The 21,343-nt window shown below is 38.8% G+C and overlaps 1 protein-coding gene across 1 annotated transcript in view; it reads left to right on the plus strand.

Annotated features, from left to right (window-relative positions):
• Window positions 1-21,343, plus strand: part of ncan (neurocan) — a 132,727-nt gene that overhangs the window by 55,360 nt on the left and 56,024 nt on the right. The window contains exon 10 of the mRNA XM_011473587.3: window positions 14,079-14,195. Within this exon, the coding sequence (XP_011471889.1) occupies window positions 14,079-14,195 (117 nt within the window). The remainder of the gene's footprint in view (window positions 1-14,078; window positions 14,196-21,343) is intronic.

The raw sequence follows: 21,343 nt of genomic DNA on the forward strand, positions 1-21,343 counted from the left end.
GTGTCCCTGCATCAGCTCTGTATACAATTGTTTCCCTGAACAAATATCAACACATATGGTATAATCCGCCATCCTCCAATTTGATTCCTGCAGCTAAGCTTCTCTTTTGGTGTCTTTCTATGGTTAAAATGGACTGTTTTCATAGCAACCCTTAATTTCGATCCAATCTTGTGAAGCGATTAATTACGAGCTGTGAGTGCAACATAGAGTGGCGATCCTTCAGTCAGAGCACAGCTATCAACTCTCGCGCTTCTCTGGTCAAGAGGGAGCACACCAGTGACACTTTTACGAAGGATAGAGGCTTGGTTTTTGGGGTTAAAACAGATTGCACTGCATAAGGAACCCCACGTGTTGTTCGGGTTCGGGTTGAACTTAAAACCGAAACTGCCATTCTCTGTCCCGGTTTGTGAGCGGGAGGTGGGCTTGGTGTGCCACCTTTGGCAGTTGTTCAAGATGACTGAGCGACCGGAGGAGTTGCGGCGGAGGTGTCGCTAACAGGCGGGTTGATTTGCAGACTTGGCTGCGACATGGCTTTGGTCGCAGAGGTTAGAGGATTGAGCTGGCGATTATGCTCCAGGAATAAAGTAGCAAACCCTGCCAAGTTCATTGTTGCTATAGGAACTCCTGCTGCTGGTTCCATGTTTGACAAGGTATTGTGTGACTAGAACAGGCAGACTGGTTTCAATTGCAGCAGGTTTATTAGCTCAGCTAACAGTCCACAAAGTTAAATCAGGGTCATGCGGGCAGGGGTCAATCATAAGCATGGGAGCAGAGAAGAGGAAGGAGTAGTCAGCATCCAGGCGGGATTCGGGGCAGGCGGCAGGCAAACAGAGTCAGAGACTAAACAGGGTCAGGAATCAGAGGATCAGGTCTAGATATAATGCTCGGAGATCCAGGCAGATTGGCACAAACAATACTTAACACTGAGTGAGGCTCAGTGCAGAGCTTTGGCATGAATGATTGCAAATGAGAGTCAAGTTTGCAGCATTCAGAAACTGTGCGCTGGGGTTGCTGGGAGATGAAGTGCATGGGACAGGTGGAGAATGGTGTGTCTGTGCCAACTGTCTCTGGGAAAGGTTGAAGATGTGTATCTATTTGGACTTTTGATAATTGAATTTATAGCAAATGAGGATTTCTGATTTATCTGGCAATTTCAGCACAGCAAACAGCTAGAGGTGAGCTGTTGGAACTTTGTAGAGAAACACTGGGCAGCTGACACATCTGGCACTCTACTGAGCAGAGTGTTTGTGATCCTAGAAAGAAATGGATGCAAACGTAGATGACTTTCTTTCCTCCTGTGTGTTTCTTTGTTCATCCTCCAACTGTCCTAAATGAAATTCAAGAAAGTATTAAAAAAAAAAGTTTAGTTTCCAAAACTAAAGGGGTTTATCCAAATATACACCTGATGTGTTAACAGCTTCATAACTCTCTATTGTAACAGTAACATCTGTCCAACAGTAGAGGCCCTAAGCTCTGATCTGTTTGCTCAGCTGCTGGAGAGGACGAGTAAATAAAAACAAGAGTGTGTGTGCTTGATATATGTGACAAAACTGCAATCCCTCTGAGAGTCTGTGCTGTGGAGTCTAACAGTGGAGGTCCAGAGATGTTCTGGGGGTGCTAGTTTCCTTCACTTTGTGATCAGTATCATCAATGCTGATGATTACAAAAGAATGTTTGGGTACAGCATAGTAACCAGAGTCAGACGGGTGCATCTCCACCAAAGGTCATGTCACCTCACAGAAATGGTTGCAGAGTTCTGAAATGAGTCCAGACATGAAACCCTCAGAACAGATGTGGAGATATCTCAAACAGCAGTTTGGAACACACTTCCCTGAAATCTGAGTGACCTAAAGCAGTTTGCAAAAGAAGAGTGTTCTTTTCATTTATTTCATGCTCCTTCACTGAGATAGTTTACTATTGTCTGTCAGTCAGATACAATAAATCGATAAAGCTCAGGTCACTGCTCAGGAAGAGGTTCCTTTTGATTTCTGGGTTGAGTTTTTTTAGAGTAATTTGAAGAACAACTTCACCTCTGTGTTAAGCTTTCTGAAAAAGAGTGACGCAGACAGAGAGTCTGTCAAAAACACTGCCAGAGATAATACAGCCTGACTCTGTGGAGTCTGTGTGTGCAGAGCAGCAGGGAAATGTGAGAAGGCATCACAATAATACATTCAGGCCTTATCTGAAAACATTTCAGAATTTCCCTACTTTGGCTGACACAAGCTTTCACTTTAGTATCTGCATGCCGTCAGTCCTGTAAAAGGTCAAAGCAAGTAGACTTGCAGAGTCAGACCTTTCAGGTGTTTCTTCTAAAACAATAACCATATGTTATAGACTTTTGTTTGGTAAAATTAGGAATGGCAATGTACTTGGCCCTTTGTCTATTTTTTCATATTTGCTGTCAGACTTTTGAAATGGATGACATGGAGACAACCCAGTACTGAAATGTGTGATGGTATATTAACAGAGTGTTGTTGCTTTAGAGGAGTGAACATGGGCCTCCAGCTGAGCCCTGTTGTCTCACTGGGGCTGAAGGCTGAGCAGTGGCTTCAGCGTTCAGCTCCTGGCATCAGTCAGAACCAATCAGTCTGCCCACAGCGGGTCAAAGAACTGGGAGTCTCCTGATGTAAAGCAGATGAGACACAAACCAGTGTGGAGAAAAATCCCAGAGGTGAACATAAGACAAAATTCAGGTTGAGTAATGCAGACAATGAAGAAACTCTTGTTATTGTATTTCCCATCATCGCTTTGTGTACACTCTCTCACTAGCTTACAGCCCCTCACAACGTCAAGCTAACATTAGTGGTGCAACAAAAATGGTGAGAAATATTGGAGCTATCCAGTTTAGATCCAGATTCCAGCTCAGACACGGAAAACAAAGACGTTCATGGATCTATTTGTCTGACAGTGGATGATCAGAATGGAGCGGAGCAGGAAGCTTGTGGCCATCCCATTTCAGTGATTTTTTTTGTCTACCAAAAACACAGTTTTCTTTAGAGTGAGTCTTTAAAGACTGAATTAAAAAACAAAGTATATTAACGTTTTTGTCACACATCACCACTCAATTACAAGAACATGTAAATGGACCAACATGTGATCACTGACATTTGATGAGTTCTTAGGTTCATTAGCAACACATGGACACAAGGGACATTCCAGCAATGACCAGCATGATAAAATATCCAGCCATCAATCTCCTTCCGCTCATCCAGGTCTGAGTTTCGGGGGCAGCAGTCTAAGCAAAGTTGCCCAAACTTACCTCTGCCCAGCCACTTCCTCCAGCTTAATTGAGTGTTTAGCAGCCCCCCAATCTAAAGCATGACCAAATAGGGGGTGATCTTTACAAGCCATTTATAAATTGCTTGTGGACAGTTACTGCCCCTTGGAAAGGGCAGAATCTGAGTGCAAACATTTTGAAGTTTGTTAAAATTTATTTACTTTGAAATGTTCAAGGTACTGAGGCCCAATCTGTAAAGGTCAGTATGTGTGTCTCTTCTTTCACATTATTGTTGTGATGTGTTGAAGAGTTGTTATATGTTTGTGGCTTTGATTAGTGTCATAAAGGTCATTGTTCATATTCTGTACTTTGTGGTTCTTTGTGGCAAAACATAGCCCACAGTTTAGGATGCTGCAAAACACTCAAACTGTCAATGAAGGTTCTCGTTCATCCAGGTGGTGTAGTCTGGAGGTTGAGCAATATCAGCTGGACTTAAAAAAATGTATTTCCAGTTTGACATGGGAACTGTTAATATATTTATTATTCCCATATTGCAAAGAATACAATGAAACGGTGTTTTCGACCAGAGAATTTACATTTATGAGTATGAAATTTGGCAAAAATGAGCAAGAGATTTAAAAGTAAACCAGAGTTCTTTTGTATATTTTTTTATATTAGACATCTTTGATTCAAAAAATTAAACAAAACAAAAATCAATTTTATCATTAATGAAATCACACATCTTCTGTCAAAATACTTTACCTTTAGGACAATACCAGAAGAGATGGATGACTGTTTCAGGGAATTGCAGCAAAAACTACTGAGTGTATCAATGTTTAGTCTAAGGTTACGTTCACACTGCAGGGCCTAATGCTCGGTTCCAATTTTTTGAAAAAATTATATTTCTTTGCAAGGCCGTTCAAATTTCCAATCAAATGGGAATTTTTGTGATCTCCTGTGTGACCGTGAAATGATCAGAAGTGACCCGCATGCGCACAATAGTACTCAACGGGGAACAACGTCACAGTTGTTTGCAGAAGTAGCTAATGTTAACAATGGATGTCAACAGCAGTGTTGTCAAAGCGGAGCTCTTTTTGCTTTATCAAATTAATTTTCACAAAGGAACCAGCACAATTACAATCTTCTCATTTTCAGAACGCATTGGAGCCAGGATCGTCTGTACCCACTGTTGTGGAATAGGGATGTGTATGTGCTGGGGCCGCCAGCGTGTGTGTAAGAGAGAGGAGAGAGCGCGTGCAGCGAGGTAGAGAATGAGGGGGCAGTGTGGGCACATCATGTTGTGTGTTATGACGGAAGGAGAACGATAAAAAAAGAAAGTGTCCCCCAGAATAAATACTATTGACTCTTATTAACCCGCTCTGGAGAATCTGAGGGTCTGAACGGGGAAGTGAACCCCGAAGGAGGATCCGCCTTGGGCCCTGGAGAAGGTCTCCCCCGGGCTTCTGACCATGGTCGGAAAGGAAAAAAGTAATTGCGGGAAAGGTTCAACACCACGCTCTGCCATTTCGCTGGAATTTGTTTTTCAAAAACCGCCCGGTTGCTATAAGAGCCCTGGAGTTTGGCCTGAATAGAGCTGTCACCCCAAATATGAATCCAATCGGTGACCTCGCTTCCCTTCCACTGACTGGTCTCCGCAGCATTGTCCACCATGGTTGTGGTTTATGTTCTCGTTCCCGTCTACTTCAATGCAGAATGATGACGTTTGTAGCTTAACAATGACGTACGGGTCGGATTCATGTGGCATGGCCTTTCAGACGGAGGTCGCATTTCAAAAGATCAGATAGGTATCGGATTCAGGACCACATACTCAAGTGGCCTGGGTCACATTTGAAAAGATCGGATCTGTGTCGTTCAGACCGTCATATAAAGATCCGATACAGGTCGCATAGGGGCAAAAAAATCGGAATTGGGTCGTTTCAGCCTGCAGTGTGAAAGTAGCCTAAATCTATTGGTCACGCTTTAGATTGGGGGGGCTGCAAAACACTCAATAAAGTGTTAATAAGAACACTGTTAATATATTTATTAATCCCATACAAGCAATTTATAAATAGCTTGTGAAAAGGATTAACAAATGCTAATAAATGTCTTTATGAGCAGCTTGATACCACATTACTCCTGCTTGTAAATGTCTTATAAGTAGTTTATTAAGGAATATTTTAACGTATTTATAAACAGCTTATTTAAACTTGTAAGTCAGTTTTGAGACATTTACAAATGCTAATTAATGTACTTATAAGCAATTTACTAAAACATTACTAGTGCTTGTTAATATTTTATAAATAGTTTATTAAGGACTCTTTTTATAAAGTGTTACCCGGCCTCAAATGGTTTAAAAGTGGACAGAAAATGTGGGCCCTAAATGGGTTTATTCCCAGTTTCTCTGGTGGCCCCACCTGTGTTTTCCCACATTGGCTTAAGTAGGCACTCAGTGATTTGGCTTGCTATGCCAGCCAGCCATCCAGTGGGCAGCATAGAGAACCCTGCCGGCAACAGGCGGCCGGCTAACAGGTGGGGCCATCACGGAAACTGCAGACAAACCCATTCATGACCCACATTTTTTGCCCACTTTTAAACCATATGGGGCTCACTTTGCCTCGCTGGCTGGATTTCCTGCTCACATTGCTCACCTCCGTAAACCAATCCATCTGAAGTCATCTAAGACTGCAATGAGGTCAGCATCTCTCTGTTATTGAGACAAGTCTTATCTATTTTTCAGCAGGAGCAGGAATTGTATCTTCTCCCCGTGTTTGCTGTGACAGGAATTGTAGCTCATACAGTGACAGAGCTGTTTGTTCTGCTTGGCACTGTCTCATGAATTCTCAACTTTATCTTATCAAAAGAGAGGGTGAATTTGATTGCTCCGTGAACTTTGGGGAGTAATCTCTAAAGTCAATTGTTTTTTTTTCGTGTTTTTTTTTCTTGCAACTAGTTGCCACTCTCATCTCACCGTAAGGCTGGATCCTTTCTGTATGGACTTTGCATGTTTTCCCTGTGCATGCATGTTTCTCCAGTCACCCCTGCTTCCTTTCCTTTCCATTGAAAAATCTGCATCAGTAGTCCATGGATGTCTCTTAATTGGCCTGCATTGGATTGGCAAACAGCCAGGCAAAACCCTGCCTTCCCCCAACAGTGGCTGGGATAGGTTCAAGAATCCTAGTAGCCCTAAAAGGATGAAACAGGTTTGGAAAATAAATGGGTGGATGTTGTCAGAGTGTGCATGAAGACCTACTACAGTTTGCCCCTATTGTGTCAAATGAATGATTCACAGTTTGTTGTTTTTAGAACTTTTTATGATGGTTACGTTTTTAAAAACATCCATAGTTAACCTGAATAATGACTGGATCATTTTCTCCAAAAACCAAATCTTTCCTCAGATGTTGAAATGACTGGGTCTACAATCTGATACACACCTGCCAGCAGACTGGTTAAAACACCATTGGCATTTTTAACTGACATTCCTCCCTAAACCTCATTTATTTAGCATCTTAATATGTCAGATTAGTACTAACAAATATGGACCGCAGGGAGCAAGCAGTCACTGAGTCCTCCTGTCAGTGGAGGGCGTCTGAGGGTGCTGCAGTCAGAGAGGCAGACAGTGTCAGTTTGCAGAGTACAGACCTGGAACAGTGAATGAAAACTATCTGGCAGCCAAAGAAGAACACAGGTTGTCTTAAATAGCAGGGCACACAGGTGACATGCAACTACCTAATGCAGTGTTGCCAGATAGAGTCACAGTTCCAGCCTAAAAGTCATCTAAAAAACCGCTAGACCCCACAAATAAAATGAATGCCCAAGAAGTTAATCAGTAATCAATTAGCTGTAACTAGTATTAATTAATCATTCATCATTTATTACTTCACATTTTGATTGAAAGTCCAACTCTGAGATTTTAAGACACCTGCCTCCCCTGACCGCATGTCCCTGGTGAGCACGTGTCGGAATAGCATTAAAATCCAGGCCCCTGGAAATTCCCGCACTACATAGCCTTTTAGGGGTTAAGGAGTAGTGAACAAATTCAGACACAGCCAGGGTTTCATCCAATCTCCATTTTCTAAAACCATTGAAACCCTTTCAGGCTGACTGGGCTGCTGGATCCAAGCTACTGTTGGGCAAAGGCGAGGTACACCCTGAACAGGTCGCCATTCATTGCAGAACCACACATCATATTCACCTAAGGGACGATTTAGAGTCACCAAAATCACCAATAGAGCATGTTTTTGGATACTGGGAGGAAACTGGAGTACCCGGGAAAAAAACACACATGAACAAGGAAAACATAAAAACTCCACACAGAAATGTCCCAACCGGGATTTAAACCATGGGCTTTCTTACTGTGAGATGAGAATGCCAACCACTGCACCATAGTACAGGCCCACATGGTTCTAATTTATGAATAAATCATAGAGTAGGATTTATTAAGATCCCAAATTAAAAGCAGATATGTATGCAGTACAAGGGGGAAAAACTGGACTCTTGCTTTGTGGTCCAAACTTCTCTTTCAGGTATAAAAAATGAGTTTCACTTTTTTAAAAGTAAATGATGAAAACATAGAACTTTTTGTCAATAGACTACATTATTTAGATGCATCTGTCTGCCCAAAGAAATTATGATTTAGGTTCTGTCCCAATTCCTTCACTACTCACTCTAGTTCGCCATTTTCTAGTGCTGTCCGAATCTAAATTCCAATGGAATCTAAATTCCAAAATCCAGTGCCCTAGAAATTTCCCAGAAGTCTCGGCAAAAATCCAGTGTGCATCGATGCTCACTAGATTGGCAAATATAGACCACAATGCATTGCAAAGAAAAGTATTTAAATGTATTTTTTAATAAAATATCAATGTTTTCATCTTCAGAACACATAAATGATCGTCTCAAAATGCTCATATTAATCAAGATTTTTACTTTGTGAAATCGATTACGTCATAATTGCCGTTTAAAATATAAAAAAGTAGTGAGCATCATGTCCAAGTTGCTTTTAAAATCCAGGGCACTACATAGTACAACGCTATTAAAGTTTTTCAGTAGTTATGTGTTAGGGAGGGAATTCAGACATTGCCTTACTTTTGTTTATCTCATTGCTTCTGAAAGGCAATTTCCTTCAGTTAGCTAAAAAAGGGACATAAGTAAAAATAAAACATGAAATATTATATAATTACGTAACATTTAATGTCCCGTGTTCCTCTGCTAGGACTACTCCTAAAGATGCATCTTTTATTTCCTCCTAACGTCTGTCATGAAGTGACATCATGAATATTTCACCCTGCACACTCACTGAGCTTTGGCAGCCACAGTAAAGACCATGCTTCAAAGTTTAGCTCTGTGCACTTCACTACGTCTTTGTAAAGGCCTGGAGCACTGCAGCTCTCGCTAAGCCCAGGATATGGCTTATCATAGAAGGAGAAGACTTGAACATCTCAGCAAAGCAATTACAAGGTTCAATGGGTCCAAGCACAGCCTCGCTGTAGATGATAACCAAGTGTTTATATGTAAACCCAAGGTGTGTGTCACACGTTTGCTAATGCAGCGATCTGCGTTTCTGTCAGCACAACCTTTTCATCAGGCTTCCAGCTGAATTAGCATTTGACTCCAGCTCATAGAGCATGACATTTTCCTTTACTTACCCTCATATTTACATTTCATTCTGATTCTTGGACGTGTGATCAAGTCGGTATTAAGAGTAGCTCTTCAATGAACATTCATGAGAGGCTTAGAAACAGTTCAGGATGACTTCATTTGACGTACTGTCACACAGCACATCGTATTTTCTTAATGCTTTGCTGAGGGTGGAATAGACATGGCTTAGCATCCCATCAAATATCATGCCGACAATATCAACTTATATAAGTTTAAATGTATGTCAAACTGCAGAATGTCATATGGAAAAGTATAAATCCTGCAGTTTTCCTCTTTTTTTTTCTTGCTTTAAACCTTCTTTTTGCCCTCGTCTTATTTTCAAAGCCAGCTTCCTCCGCTTCCCTTTTTTGTGTAAAAGACAGACACAAAGTAGGCAGTGACCTATTTTAAGGACAGCTTGCAATTAATCACACGCTAACAACCAGCATTAAGAGAGGAAGAAATGCATGATAGCCTCTTCTGTGACTTCCTGTCCTCCCTCAATGATTTTCCCCTCTTGGTTCTAGACTAAAAATGAACCTTTTTTTCTTTAACAAGCATCATTCCAGATATTCTAGAAATCTTTTTCACACTCACACACAAAGAGTCGGCTGGTTTGGATGTATAGTCACATTTAATTAAGAGCCAAATGCATTTTTTAATACATTCATTTATGCACATTTATGTGGTTCATGTGAAACTTGTGTGGACAGACATTAATTTTAACCTTACATAATTTGAAAAATGTTAACAAGACAAGTTTTAGATTTGATTGGATTTGGTTTAATTGTGATTGCTGCATACTGATGATTGAACATCATTTTTAGAGAGGGAGGACATTAATCTCTTGAAAACCTGAATTTATTTCCATTGATTAAAAAAAAACTTGTGTTTTTGGTTTCATGTGATGCTAAATTAAGGTAATTTTGGAGCCAAAGTGGTTTGATGCACACTTTCATCAATATGCATCAAGGGGTTAAATTACAAGTAAAACAAACGTATAATTTTACTTGAAGTCTTGACACTTGCGGTTTGACCTCATGCAGTATTCTTGTCACAAAGACAGTTGTTTAGGGAAAGCTTCATTAGAATAATTCAGTTCTCTGCAGGGTAATGGAAGGATTCTTATGTTTAGTTTGGTTTTGTTTTTCTTGTTCATGTTTTTGGTTTCCTTTTTGTCAGTCACACCAGTTTCAGCTTCATGATCCACAGCTGTCCTCAGTTCAGTTGATTGCCCTCAGCCCATTTAAGTGTCTGGATCATCCTTGTCAGGTCATCTTCTCTTTACTACTTTGTCACCTTTTTGTTTCTCCCCATGAATTTGTCATGTTTCAGTTTGTTTATTAAATGTTTTGCTATCTGTTGCCATTCCTGGTCTCCTGCATTTTGGTCCTCCACCACCAGGAGGGTATTCCAGAAAGCATGTTCAAACTGCTAAGTTTAAACAGTTTGAGTTTGAGGCTGCAGATATTCTCATTTTTAAAACAGTGAAAAGAATTATGTGGGGGGAATTTGCAATATGAAAAATGCATGCATGACTCTAACTTTGACTGCAGTTCTTATTTCATCAGACTGCGCGAGTGGTGCTAAATAATCTCATCATCCTCTTCCTCCCTCTCACTCATGGTGCAGAAAGAATTAAACATAACTGGACAAAATAACTAGACAAAACACATAAAACAGCTACAACTAAACATATTTAAACAAAAACCCACACTTAAACCCAAATCCGTCCAGACAGGCAAAGGGAATGGTATCCCACAATTCCTTGCCGATCTAACAGCAGCACCAAAGTTACACCTACTTGATTGAATTAACTTGAATGAAAGTAAAATAACTGATAACTACGTGTAATTTTTTAATTGACTGGACTCAAAAAATGATTCATCTTAACTGAAGCAAATAACTAAGTTAGATCAACAAAGTTTATCTTTCCAACATCCATATGTGGTCTTATCACCCTCTCACGGTGGAAAAAGTATTATCTGAGCTTCTTCATCCACTAAATCATCTTTAAATGGACGCGCCATGCTGCTTCACCTCTCTGTAAACAAACTAACCTTCAACTAAACCTGCTCCAGACCAGGTTATGTTCAGAGCATTAGTTGCTATGACAACTTGACATACCCTGAAACATACCTCCATTTCTGGAATCGAAAGATGAGGTTATCAACTTCCTTAGCCTCAAACTTACCATGGTAACTCACATAACCTGCTTTCTGAAATACCCCCTGTTCCTGACAGGTAATATTTTAATGTTTGCCCATAATATGAAGTTACACATTTTGCTGTTTAAACTAAAAAAATTATGCTATAATTAAAAATCTTTGTTGTTAAAAAATATATATAAAACAACCTCTAGCGGCTATACATTGTATTTGACCAGATACATCATAATCTGGCTGCTGATTTGAAGAATGTTTGAAGAACATTTAGGAGTATATCCTCAGAGAGGAAAACTGCACAGTTTGCTGTGTTCTATCATCCTCTGACTTGTGCTCCTGTTCAGCAGCTACTTTTTGCACTAATTCCAGCACTCCTCACCTTCTATATGGTTCCAATTATTTTAAGGGTGTTCTAGCCATCAAAAAGAAGCATCCATCCATGTCATAAACCCCCTTTTTGTCCAGTTCTGGACAGTCCTCCAGTCCATCCCAGGAACACACAGAGACCAACAGCCACACACACAAGTGTGTAAGGGACAATTTAGTAACCAACCAGCCTATAATGCATGTTGGAAGAATGTGGGAAGAACTTGGAGCTCCCGGGGAAAACCCAAACATTCATGGGGAGAACATGAAAACCCCTCACAGAAAGATCCCTGCTGGGATTTGACCCCGAGGCTTCTCTCTGTGACGTACGAGACCCACAAACTCAGGGATTCCTGGGCTCATGGAGAGCTTCATTTTCCACTTCACTAAGAATATTGAGTGTTTGAATAGAGGGCTGAGTGATGCAACGACTAGAGCAGTGGTGTAAAGTTCTTTATACACTTAGACAAACAAGCATTTATTTATTTTACCTCTGTCTAACAAATCAGTTTGAAAAAAGTCAGTAGTTGTGTTTCCATCAAACATGAAATGTTAAAAAATACACAGTTTCACAATTACACTGTTTTCATTAAATCATAATTATGCAAACAAACACAAACCAACTCACATGATAAATCATTCAAAAAACACGGATGTGAACAATATTTTGATTGACAGCAGATACATTCACATTTCTGCTTCTAGTGCTCATCATTATCTATTAAAGGAGATGTTGCCGTCTTCTTCAGGCCGCGGAGGGGCGAGCTCCTTTCATGTGGGAGGGGCTACGGATGAAGCCATTTTGGGAAATGGTGGTTGTTGATTTTACAGAGGAGCTGTGGATCCAACAATTCCACACGACACGCTCAACTATTTATGAGCTGTGTGATGCTGTGGGACGTCTTGTAACACCCACTGTGCAGTGACCAAGGCAGCCAGTTCATTCCAAGAAGCGCATCGCCATCCGGTTGTTGGTCACGTGACTTATTTAATTTTTTTAAAGTGTTTCTGTTGCTGTTTGGAGAAATATGTGTATTTGGATGCTCCTCAAAAACCACGTCCTCCAAGCGCTGAAGTCTTTTTTCAATAAATGTGAGTTTTTTTTTTAAATTGTCGTGTTTCCATTAAGCAAATTTAGTATCGCAAATCCAAGCTGTGCAAATTCATAGTCAATGGAAAGGCAGCTAGTGCGTGTAAATGAACTGATAAAATGAAATGTGATAGCCCAGTTTCAGCCAAAGTCTGTACTCACTTCAACATCAAGTTCATGCCAAACAAATATTTGACAGGAATTTTTAGGTTATTACAGAATCACAATGTCATTATTTTATATTCATTTTATATTCTATTTTCCTTTAGGTAAAGTATGGTAAGATGTTCAGGGTTTCTTGGACAAATTCCTTTACAACATGTTTCTATTTCCTTGCCTTTTAATGAAATAGGTTTTTATCAAATATCCCACACTGACTGTACTTTTGTTCTACTGAACTGAGAACAGAGTTTGTTCAGTGTTCTTTTACATTCAGAAAAGGTGTTTATGTCATTTCAAAGAACTCAGACCTTCTGTCATCACTAACCATCTCTCTGCAGCGTTGGTCAGGGGCTAGCACCATTTTTCTTGGAAAAGTAACAGCAGTTCTTTACATATACAAGCTGGAGCAATCTCACACACATGTTGATGTTTTTCCCTTTTTCATGGAAACCGTGGTCTATGTTCTGCTTGGACTCATCAAGCAATTTGCTTTTGATTATGAAGATGAAGCATGAATGAAAAATGAAAAGGAAGGCTGACTGTAACGGGGGAGAAGGGGAGTACCCAGGCGCAGAGAGGAGAGAAGGCAGGAGGTTGCAGGTGAAACGGGGCTTTAATAATCAAACTACAAAAACAAAACCACTGCATACGGCAGGCTAGAGACTCGAAAAACACAAAACCAGAGAACAACACAATATGGACCAGCACAGGAGGAAGGGAAAGACGGGACTTAAATACATCCAAGGCAACAAGACACAGGTGGAAACACTCAGGACAGATGGGGCAAGGTAAAACTCGAAACGACAACAAAACAGGAAGTACTACAAAATAAAACAGGAAGTTAACTCAGAACAAAAGGAAACAAATCACAAGGGCAAAGAAACATAAACCGTAACATCGACAGATTGTTTCAGGGTTTGCAATCCTTCCAAGATCCGGAAATTAAAAGGCACTTCATATATAAAATGTTAGTAGCCTCTGCTTTGCACTGATTTAAGAAAATCCTATTAATCACTTCATGGTCTAAACTGTCTTCGTCCATTCTTCTCCCTCCGTTAGTCTTCTCTAAAAATTTAAGAGCAACAGCTTTATCTTGATTTTCTTCATCTCCCCTGTTTATCCTCTCCTTTTTCCTTAAATATGTTAATACCGATTTTGTGAAGCAGTACACTTCTGCTTATCAACAATGTGAAAAGTTTTCATATCAGCTTTCTTGATGGTTTGATGATGAACTGGTTTAAGGACTTGCATTGATTCACTGGACTTTACAAAATAGAATGTTAGCACATGTTTGTGGGTGAATTAATATAATATAATAGAAATACTGTCTGCAGAATTACATTTTCAACACATTTTCTTTTTTCATTTTGGGAAAAATAATAAAAAGAAAAAGAAACCCAGTTTATTTAGCCATCCTCATAACTCTGCTTTACTGTCTTCTCAGTGGAAAACAACCCCTGCCAGAATAACCCTTGTCTCCATGGTGGAAGCTGTCTGCAAGAAGGGGATAGTTATAGCTGCTACTGTCCTCAGGGCTTCTCTGGAGAGAACTGCGAGATCGGTGAGTCACTACTGAGTTAAGTCAAAGCGCAAAGACCTGAAAGGTCAGCAGCTGCAGACAAATGCTGTGGCCCTGTAGCATGAGGTTTTATGACATATGTAAATGCTGGCTTAGGATTCTGCAGATGTGCAGGGAATTCGAGAGGAAGTCCTATCACTTTTTGTAGGATTTTCTTCCATGTTTGGTACTGTGGATCTTATCTGAGTGTGCAGAACGTTTAGCTGACAAGTCCAGCAGTTTTGGGTTAAGCTTCCTGATAGAACATGGCAGGGGAATATCCATATGCTGCAAGACAGTCTTTTGTGCCAGTGGCTGTTGATGGTGCATGTGCTCAACTGTGCCTGCCACTTTTTTCTGCATGTTTCCTCCCTCTGCCCCGAGAGCAGTAGGTAGCTCATCTCTTTACTTTTCAGCTCCGTAATGGGAAATTCTGACTGTTAGAAACCGATGGTTCAGTGATTTAAGTGGATCAATCGGTGTGTTTGTGTGTGCATTTGCCTGTGTGTGAACACGTGTGTACATGTGCCTATGTGTTTGAATGTGTTTCTGAGCGGAAATGCTTGTTTTTGTCCATAGGTATGCATGTATGTGTGTGTGCAAGTGTGTATGTTTTGAATAAAAAATGTGCATGTGTGTGTAGGACTGCATCCATCTATGTTAGTGTGTGTGCATATGTATGTCAGCAAATGGGCATGCAAAAGTGTGTGTGGGCATATGAACAAGTTCATGCATGTGATTGTGTTTGTGCATGTGTGTGTGTATATATATGTGTGCACGCATGCGATGTGTATGCATGCATGTGTGCATATATGCGTGTGTATGCAAACCTGTGTGTGTGTGCATGTAAGATCAAGTGTGTATGCAAGCATTTGTGCTTGGGTGAATGTGAATATGTGTGTGTGTGTGCACATGTGTGTGTGTGTTGGGTGTGGGAGGTGGTGCATCTGATTAGACAGATGAAGTAGCTGTAACTCTGTTGTGAATGAAAAGAAACATGATGTTAAGTTGGGAGCTTGCCTATTGAAGTGATCAGAATAGTGCCAAAAGCTTTGATTATGAATTCTGAGATTTTACATTTTATCAGAAGCTCTAAGTTTCATTCACATGGTTGCATAACTTTTTTACATTACATTGTTTTTACATTATCCTGACAGTGTCCACCTAATAAAAAATGGAAAACAATTTAAGCTACTATTGGGGAATTCTTACAGGAAAATCCTCTTCCTTCACATTTGTGGTTAATATTGATTCATCTTGATTGGTTCATAGAAGTCATTACAGCTCTACCGTGGTCCCTCTATCTGGTCATCTTTTTCAGTGCAGTTTCACATGCTTCTATATTTATTTATATTTAAACAGTACATTGTGTCCTGCATCCTGACTGGCTGAAAACATCACATGCAGCTCTCCAAATTTTCAAGTGTGATTTTCATTCTCTGATCCTGGACTTCTTTTTCTGTGAATGTTTGAACTTTGAGAGTTTAAGAGAGAAACGTGTGAAAATGTTCACGTTGGTCTTAAAGAAGTGGATAAAGTATGTAAAGAGTAATGTAATGAGAGTTTTACAGCCTCAAAATATCTGTAGTCCTACTTCACTGATTTCACCTGTCGCAGGTTAGTTTTAGAACCTAAAGTTGGAAGACTGTAGAGATTGAAGTTCTGGGCAGTGGTCATAACATTGTCTCTCCTACACTTTGTAGCATGCAAAGTCATTTTTGAGCGTTTAAGTGTATAATAATGTTCATTTCTCACTATAAACAACCCAAAGCAGTATTTTGATCCATTCCCACATTTCTGAGTATTCCTCTAAAAACCTGCTGTCTGAGCACCAGCCCCTCCCAATCCACCAAAACGAGCTGGTTCTCACACTCATACCTAAAAGTGAGAACAGCCCCTTCCAGGAAGAGTCCAGGATGCTTGCCCACACACACACAGACTTTCTATGTGGAGCTAGCGCTGATCGGCTAAACACTTTTGTACGACCCCACAATATAAACATCCATCGTTGCAAAATTTCCAAACAGCATGAAAATAGCTAAAGTCATACAGCTGTATAAAACTGGGAACAAGCACCACTTCACAAACTACAGACCCAGATCCTTATTACCACAGTTATTAAAATATTGGAGAAACTTTTTGAATGTAGATTGGATGCATTTATGGAAAAGCACAAACTTCTTAGTGACAGTCAATACGGATTCAGAGCAAACAGATCAACATCCTCTGCAATCATAGACTTTATAGAGCAAATCACAAATGCAATTGATCAGAAAAAATATGTTGCTGGAATTTTCATTAATCTAAAGAAAGTTATTTACACTATTAATCATGATATATTGCTAAATAAATTAGATTGATATGATATTAGAGGGATAGTGTTAGACTGGAGCAGAAACTACTTGAGTATGAGAAAGCAGTTTGTGAAGCTGAGAGATGTTTGTTCAGCATCTTTGGACATTGCTTGTGGTGTCCCACAGGGGTCAGTGTTGGGCCCCAAGTTATTCATTTTGTATATAAATGATACATGTAAAGTATCTGAAATATTTCAATTAGTTCTATTTGCAGATGATACAAATATATTTTGTGATGGTGACGACTTAAACAAACTGTTGGAAGATGTAACTAAAGAGATTAATAAATTGAAAATATTGTTTAATATGAATAAATTATCATTGAATTTGAGCAAAAAAAAATTATGTTGTGTGGTAACTGTAAAAGAAATATGCACATTGATGTAACGATTGATGGGTAGAACTTGAAAGAATATGTGAATGTAAATTCCTCGGTGATGTAATTGATGATAAATTAAGTTGGAAGCCACTTATCAAATACAGACAATCAAAATTGTCTAAAAGCATATCAGTGCTAAATGAAGCAAAATTTGTCCTAAATTATAAATCCCTTTATATTCTATACTGTTCCTTGGTTCTACCGTATTTAAACTACTGTGTGGAGGTATGGGGAAACAATTATAAAACACCATTACATTCACTGTTAATACTTTAAAAGAAAACGATACGAATCATACATAACGTGGGTTATCTGGATCACACACATGCATTATAACTACAATCAAAATCATTGAAACCTACAGACATGTTGGAGCTGCGTAGAGCATTAATCATGTTCAAAGCCACATATAGCATGCTACCAGCAAATATACAAAAATTACTCATGAAAAGAGAGGGAGAGTACAATTTGAGAAGAAAACAGAATTGTTACATATACAAAGCACGCAGAAATAGAAGATGTTTGAGTGTTTCTATATGTGGAGCAAAACTGTGGAACAGTATAGAAGCAGAAATAAAGCAATGTCCAAACATAAAACTGTTTAAAATAAGATATAAAAATATTATTTCAAAACAATATTCAAATATATCGGATGGATATTAAATGTATATATGTATATAAGTATACATATGTAAATAATATGTTTATGTATATTATTTTTATCTTAGTATTTTTCAATTATAATTCATGCTCAGTATTTATGACAGTACTCTATAAAAAGTATTATATTTTATAGCCACATAGATATTATTATAAAACATTATATATAAATAAAGAAGCTGCTTGCTAATGTCATTAATATTGATGAGGAATAGGGGGTGAGTTTATATAAGTTTATACTTCTCACTCCTTTTCGAATATGTATAGTCTTATAATTGTTCATAATATATGTGTTCATATTTCTTTTTCTGTTTGTGTTTATAATAATGTTTTTCTTTTTTTCCGAGTGTGAACGTTTTCTTTATCTTCTCTTTTTTTAAATATGTGTGTGTTTTTTTAATGTTCGAAATAAAGTTGTTTCCATTCCATTCCATTTTTACAAGCGAATCACAGACACTGCCGAGGCCGGCTCTAGGTTGATGTCGTGAAGTGGGCGGGACCCCCAAGAAGTGAAAGTTGTGGCCTCAGAGATTGAGTTGTCTTACTTCAGGGTATGAAAAGAATTCACAGAACTAACTACTATGTTGTTAAAAAAAATGTGTTCCTTAATGCGCCAAAGCTATATTCTGATATACATAGATATAGTTTTCTCTGAAAGGCTCAAGAAAAGCATTATATAGACCCTTTAACTCATGATCAAATACATTGCAATCTACTACCGGTACTTTTATCAGTCTACATTGTGTTCAGTAACCAACTTACATGTGGATTTGTGACAAATGCTCATTAGAAGCTAGAATAACACCTAAAGGTTTGCAGGTATTTATGGGGTCAGTTTAGCTTTGCTTTGCTTTTGAGTTCTAAATAAAATCGTGTTTTTTTAAGTAGCTAAAAGACTGAACATTATTCTAGTTCTAATGGTTGTGAAATACACACTCATACATCATTTGTCACACAGACAAATTACTTGTTGCTCTGCAGTTTCCTCTACAGGGTTGAAGGGCTTTTCCTCGTGTGCCTGAAGTGTTGTCTTGAGGATTAAACTGTTAAACAGCTGCTCTGCCACTGATTTAATATCAATCAATGTTACAGGAAAAAAAAGGTTATTACCTTTTACTGCTCGTTGTAACAATTATACAAAACAAATACAATGCTGTGTTAGTAGTAAGTGTGAAGAGTTCTTCTGTAACCATTACATGTCCACAGATTATTTAGGAAACACACTTCTTTCTATTTTAGACCAAACTACCTCGCTCAGAGATAGAACAACCAATCCTCTCCACCATTTGAGCTTGTGTGGAATAATAAGCTACATGACACATTGTCTTATACATGTAAGCAACTAATGCTTTAGTCACATGTGGCGGATGGGTCGCCTCCTTTAATTTTAGGGTCGTCTGGGCCAAAGATCGCCCCAGGATTCCCACAGAGGAGCTGAAGGATCTTTGCCTACGCTAAATGCATATTTTCAGCAATTCTTTACACAAAATGCTTTATAGGGTTTGACAAAAGGAAATATCTGTTTTAACGTTCTTTTAAATCACTGATCATTGAAGCTGCTTCCATTGCTAAAAGACACTTATTTGGATCAAACTTTCTCATGAACTCATAGGAGCCCAGACCCATTTTTCCCTAAAGGAAAATGATGTGGAATATAGCACATACCATGTGGACCACAGAACACATTCCTGATGTTCTTCTGTTATACTGATGGGATCTTATGGGTTAAATTAAAAACTCAGGTTTTTAATGTACTACTGTTCGAAGTAATGTGTCTCACAGCCACCATGGAAAACAAAAAACACAAACTTCTCTCATGCTTGGCTACAATTGTGGAAATCTTTACCTTTTCAGAAAGACATTATATCAATCCAAAGTAAAGGAACTACAGTCATAAGCAAAACTAAAGGTTCAGACCTATTTTTTCTGTTTCTTCCGAAATACTAAAAAATGACATTTACAGGTGATGAAACACATTTTTAAATGTGCAAAATAGCACATGATTTTTTCCTCTCCAAGACTCTTTAAGAATGAAGAAGTGATCCCAGTGGAGCTAAAGAAAATCCACATCTGGTCTCCAAAATACTTGGGCTCCTTTAAATTCTTCATGTTCAATCTAGAACACCTGTGTCCAACTCAGGCCCAGTGGCCAAATTTGGCCCACAGTGTAATTATATCCGTGAAATCATATCAAATACGGTCTATACTGTACCGCTAATACCACAAATCCCACAATGCTTTACTAGTACGTTGGCGCGCAGTCGAAACCGCCAAGTGCTCCTTTTTTCTGTTGACAGTCACTGACAGCCGTGCTCCAGTCACATCAGACAAATTAATTTCACCCTCCACAAAAATGGCCAAACGAAAGATGGACAACAAGAGCTCTGAAGACATTGCTGCTAAAATACGAGGTTTACCTCGGCTCAGAGCCTGACCCCAGACATTGACGAAAATGCATCTAAGAAAATATGCCAGGTATCTGGCTTAGACCAATGTGCAGAGTGAATCAGAGTGTAGCAAACTGAGCTGGAATGTATCTGTTTCTTATGCACTTTTTCTACTGCAAGGCATGCTCTGTTTCTAGATGATTTTGGATTTTTATTGAATGACATTAGTTTTGCTTCTTTTGTTGGCTTTGAAAGAGATTTACTTTAAAAGGAAACTTGAAAGGATACGGGGAGAGACATACTTTATTTATTTATTTAAATAAGAAAAGATCACCACTGAAGCTTTGTTTTTTTCCAGATTCTGTGTTTAAGCAAAACTAAAGTTTGTTTCCATCTGAAAAGGTTAAACATCAGATATCAGATGCAGTACATTTTCTAATAAATATTGAGTTTGGCCCATGACGTTACTTCACTGCTTGGCCCACTGTGAATTAAAGTGTGACATCCCTATTCTGGAGTGTGTCCATGTGACCTGGTGTCAGTATGTGGTTCATTACCAAAAATGTCTTGATGGTTTTTTCTGGGCTATTCAGTTCCAGCGGTTTCTAAATAATTAGTGTGATTTTAAAAAGGAGATGAAAAAAGGAAAAATAAACGTTTGCACGCCGTTTTTTCTAAAGATGGCAGGCACTAAAATTATGAGATAAAATGAAATAACTCCCTATGATTTGGGGTATGAATAGATTCTTCTGTCGTTCAGTTCTTCTATTCCAATTTTAGTTGTTTTTTTATAGTATTTAAAGTATTAAAAAGAAACATTGCAGGACAGTGGGAATCAGATTCTCATTTAAAACATATCCATTTCAGCAAAATGAAACAAACAGAAAGTTTTTCTGCACATAAATGTGGGTAAGTGACTCTTTGTTTTGAAGGTTTGGTTGTGTTCTGAGGTCTGACAGTCTGACCTGCAGACAAACAAAAACAAGACAAATAACTGATGGATTCATACACATACAATATTTTAAATTTCAGCAATGAAAAATTTTTACAGCACAAGAAAACAGTTTAAACAAAAAGTGAAATGTCAAGATGTTAAAAAAGGTATCAGAGCTAGAATGGTTATTCTGACCAATAGAACGACTGAATACCAGCTGTTTATTTCTCTATAGAAGTCTATGGGATTTTGGCTTCTTGGAACCACTTCCTGTTTGACAAGCCAGGGGGGAGGGGTCACTCAGTCCACTCAGTATACGGTCAATAGCTGCCTCTTTGCAGACCTTCTTAGCACATCTTTATTTGTCAGTCTGTCTGCTCCACCTCTACTGCATTATCATTTTTTATTTTTATCCTTTTAGTCAAAATACATTTTTT

This window comes from Oryzias latipes, chromosome 4, assembly GCF_002234675.1.
Source record: "Oryzias latipes chromosome 4, ASM223467v1".
Taxonomy (NCBI): domain Eukaryota; kingdom Metazoa; phylum Chordata; class Actinopteri; order Beloniformes; family Adrianichthyidae; genus Oryzias; species Oryzias latipes.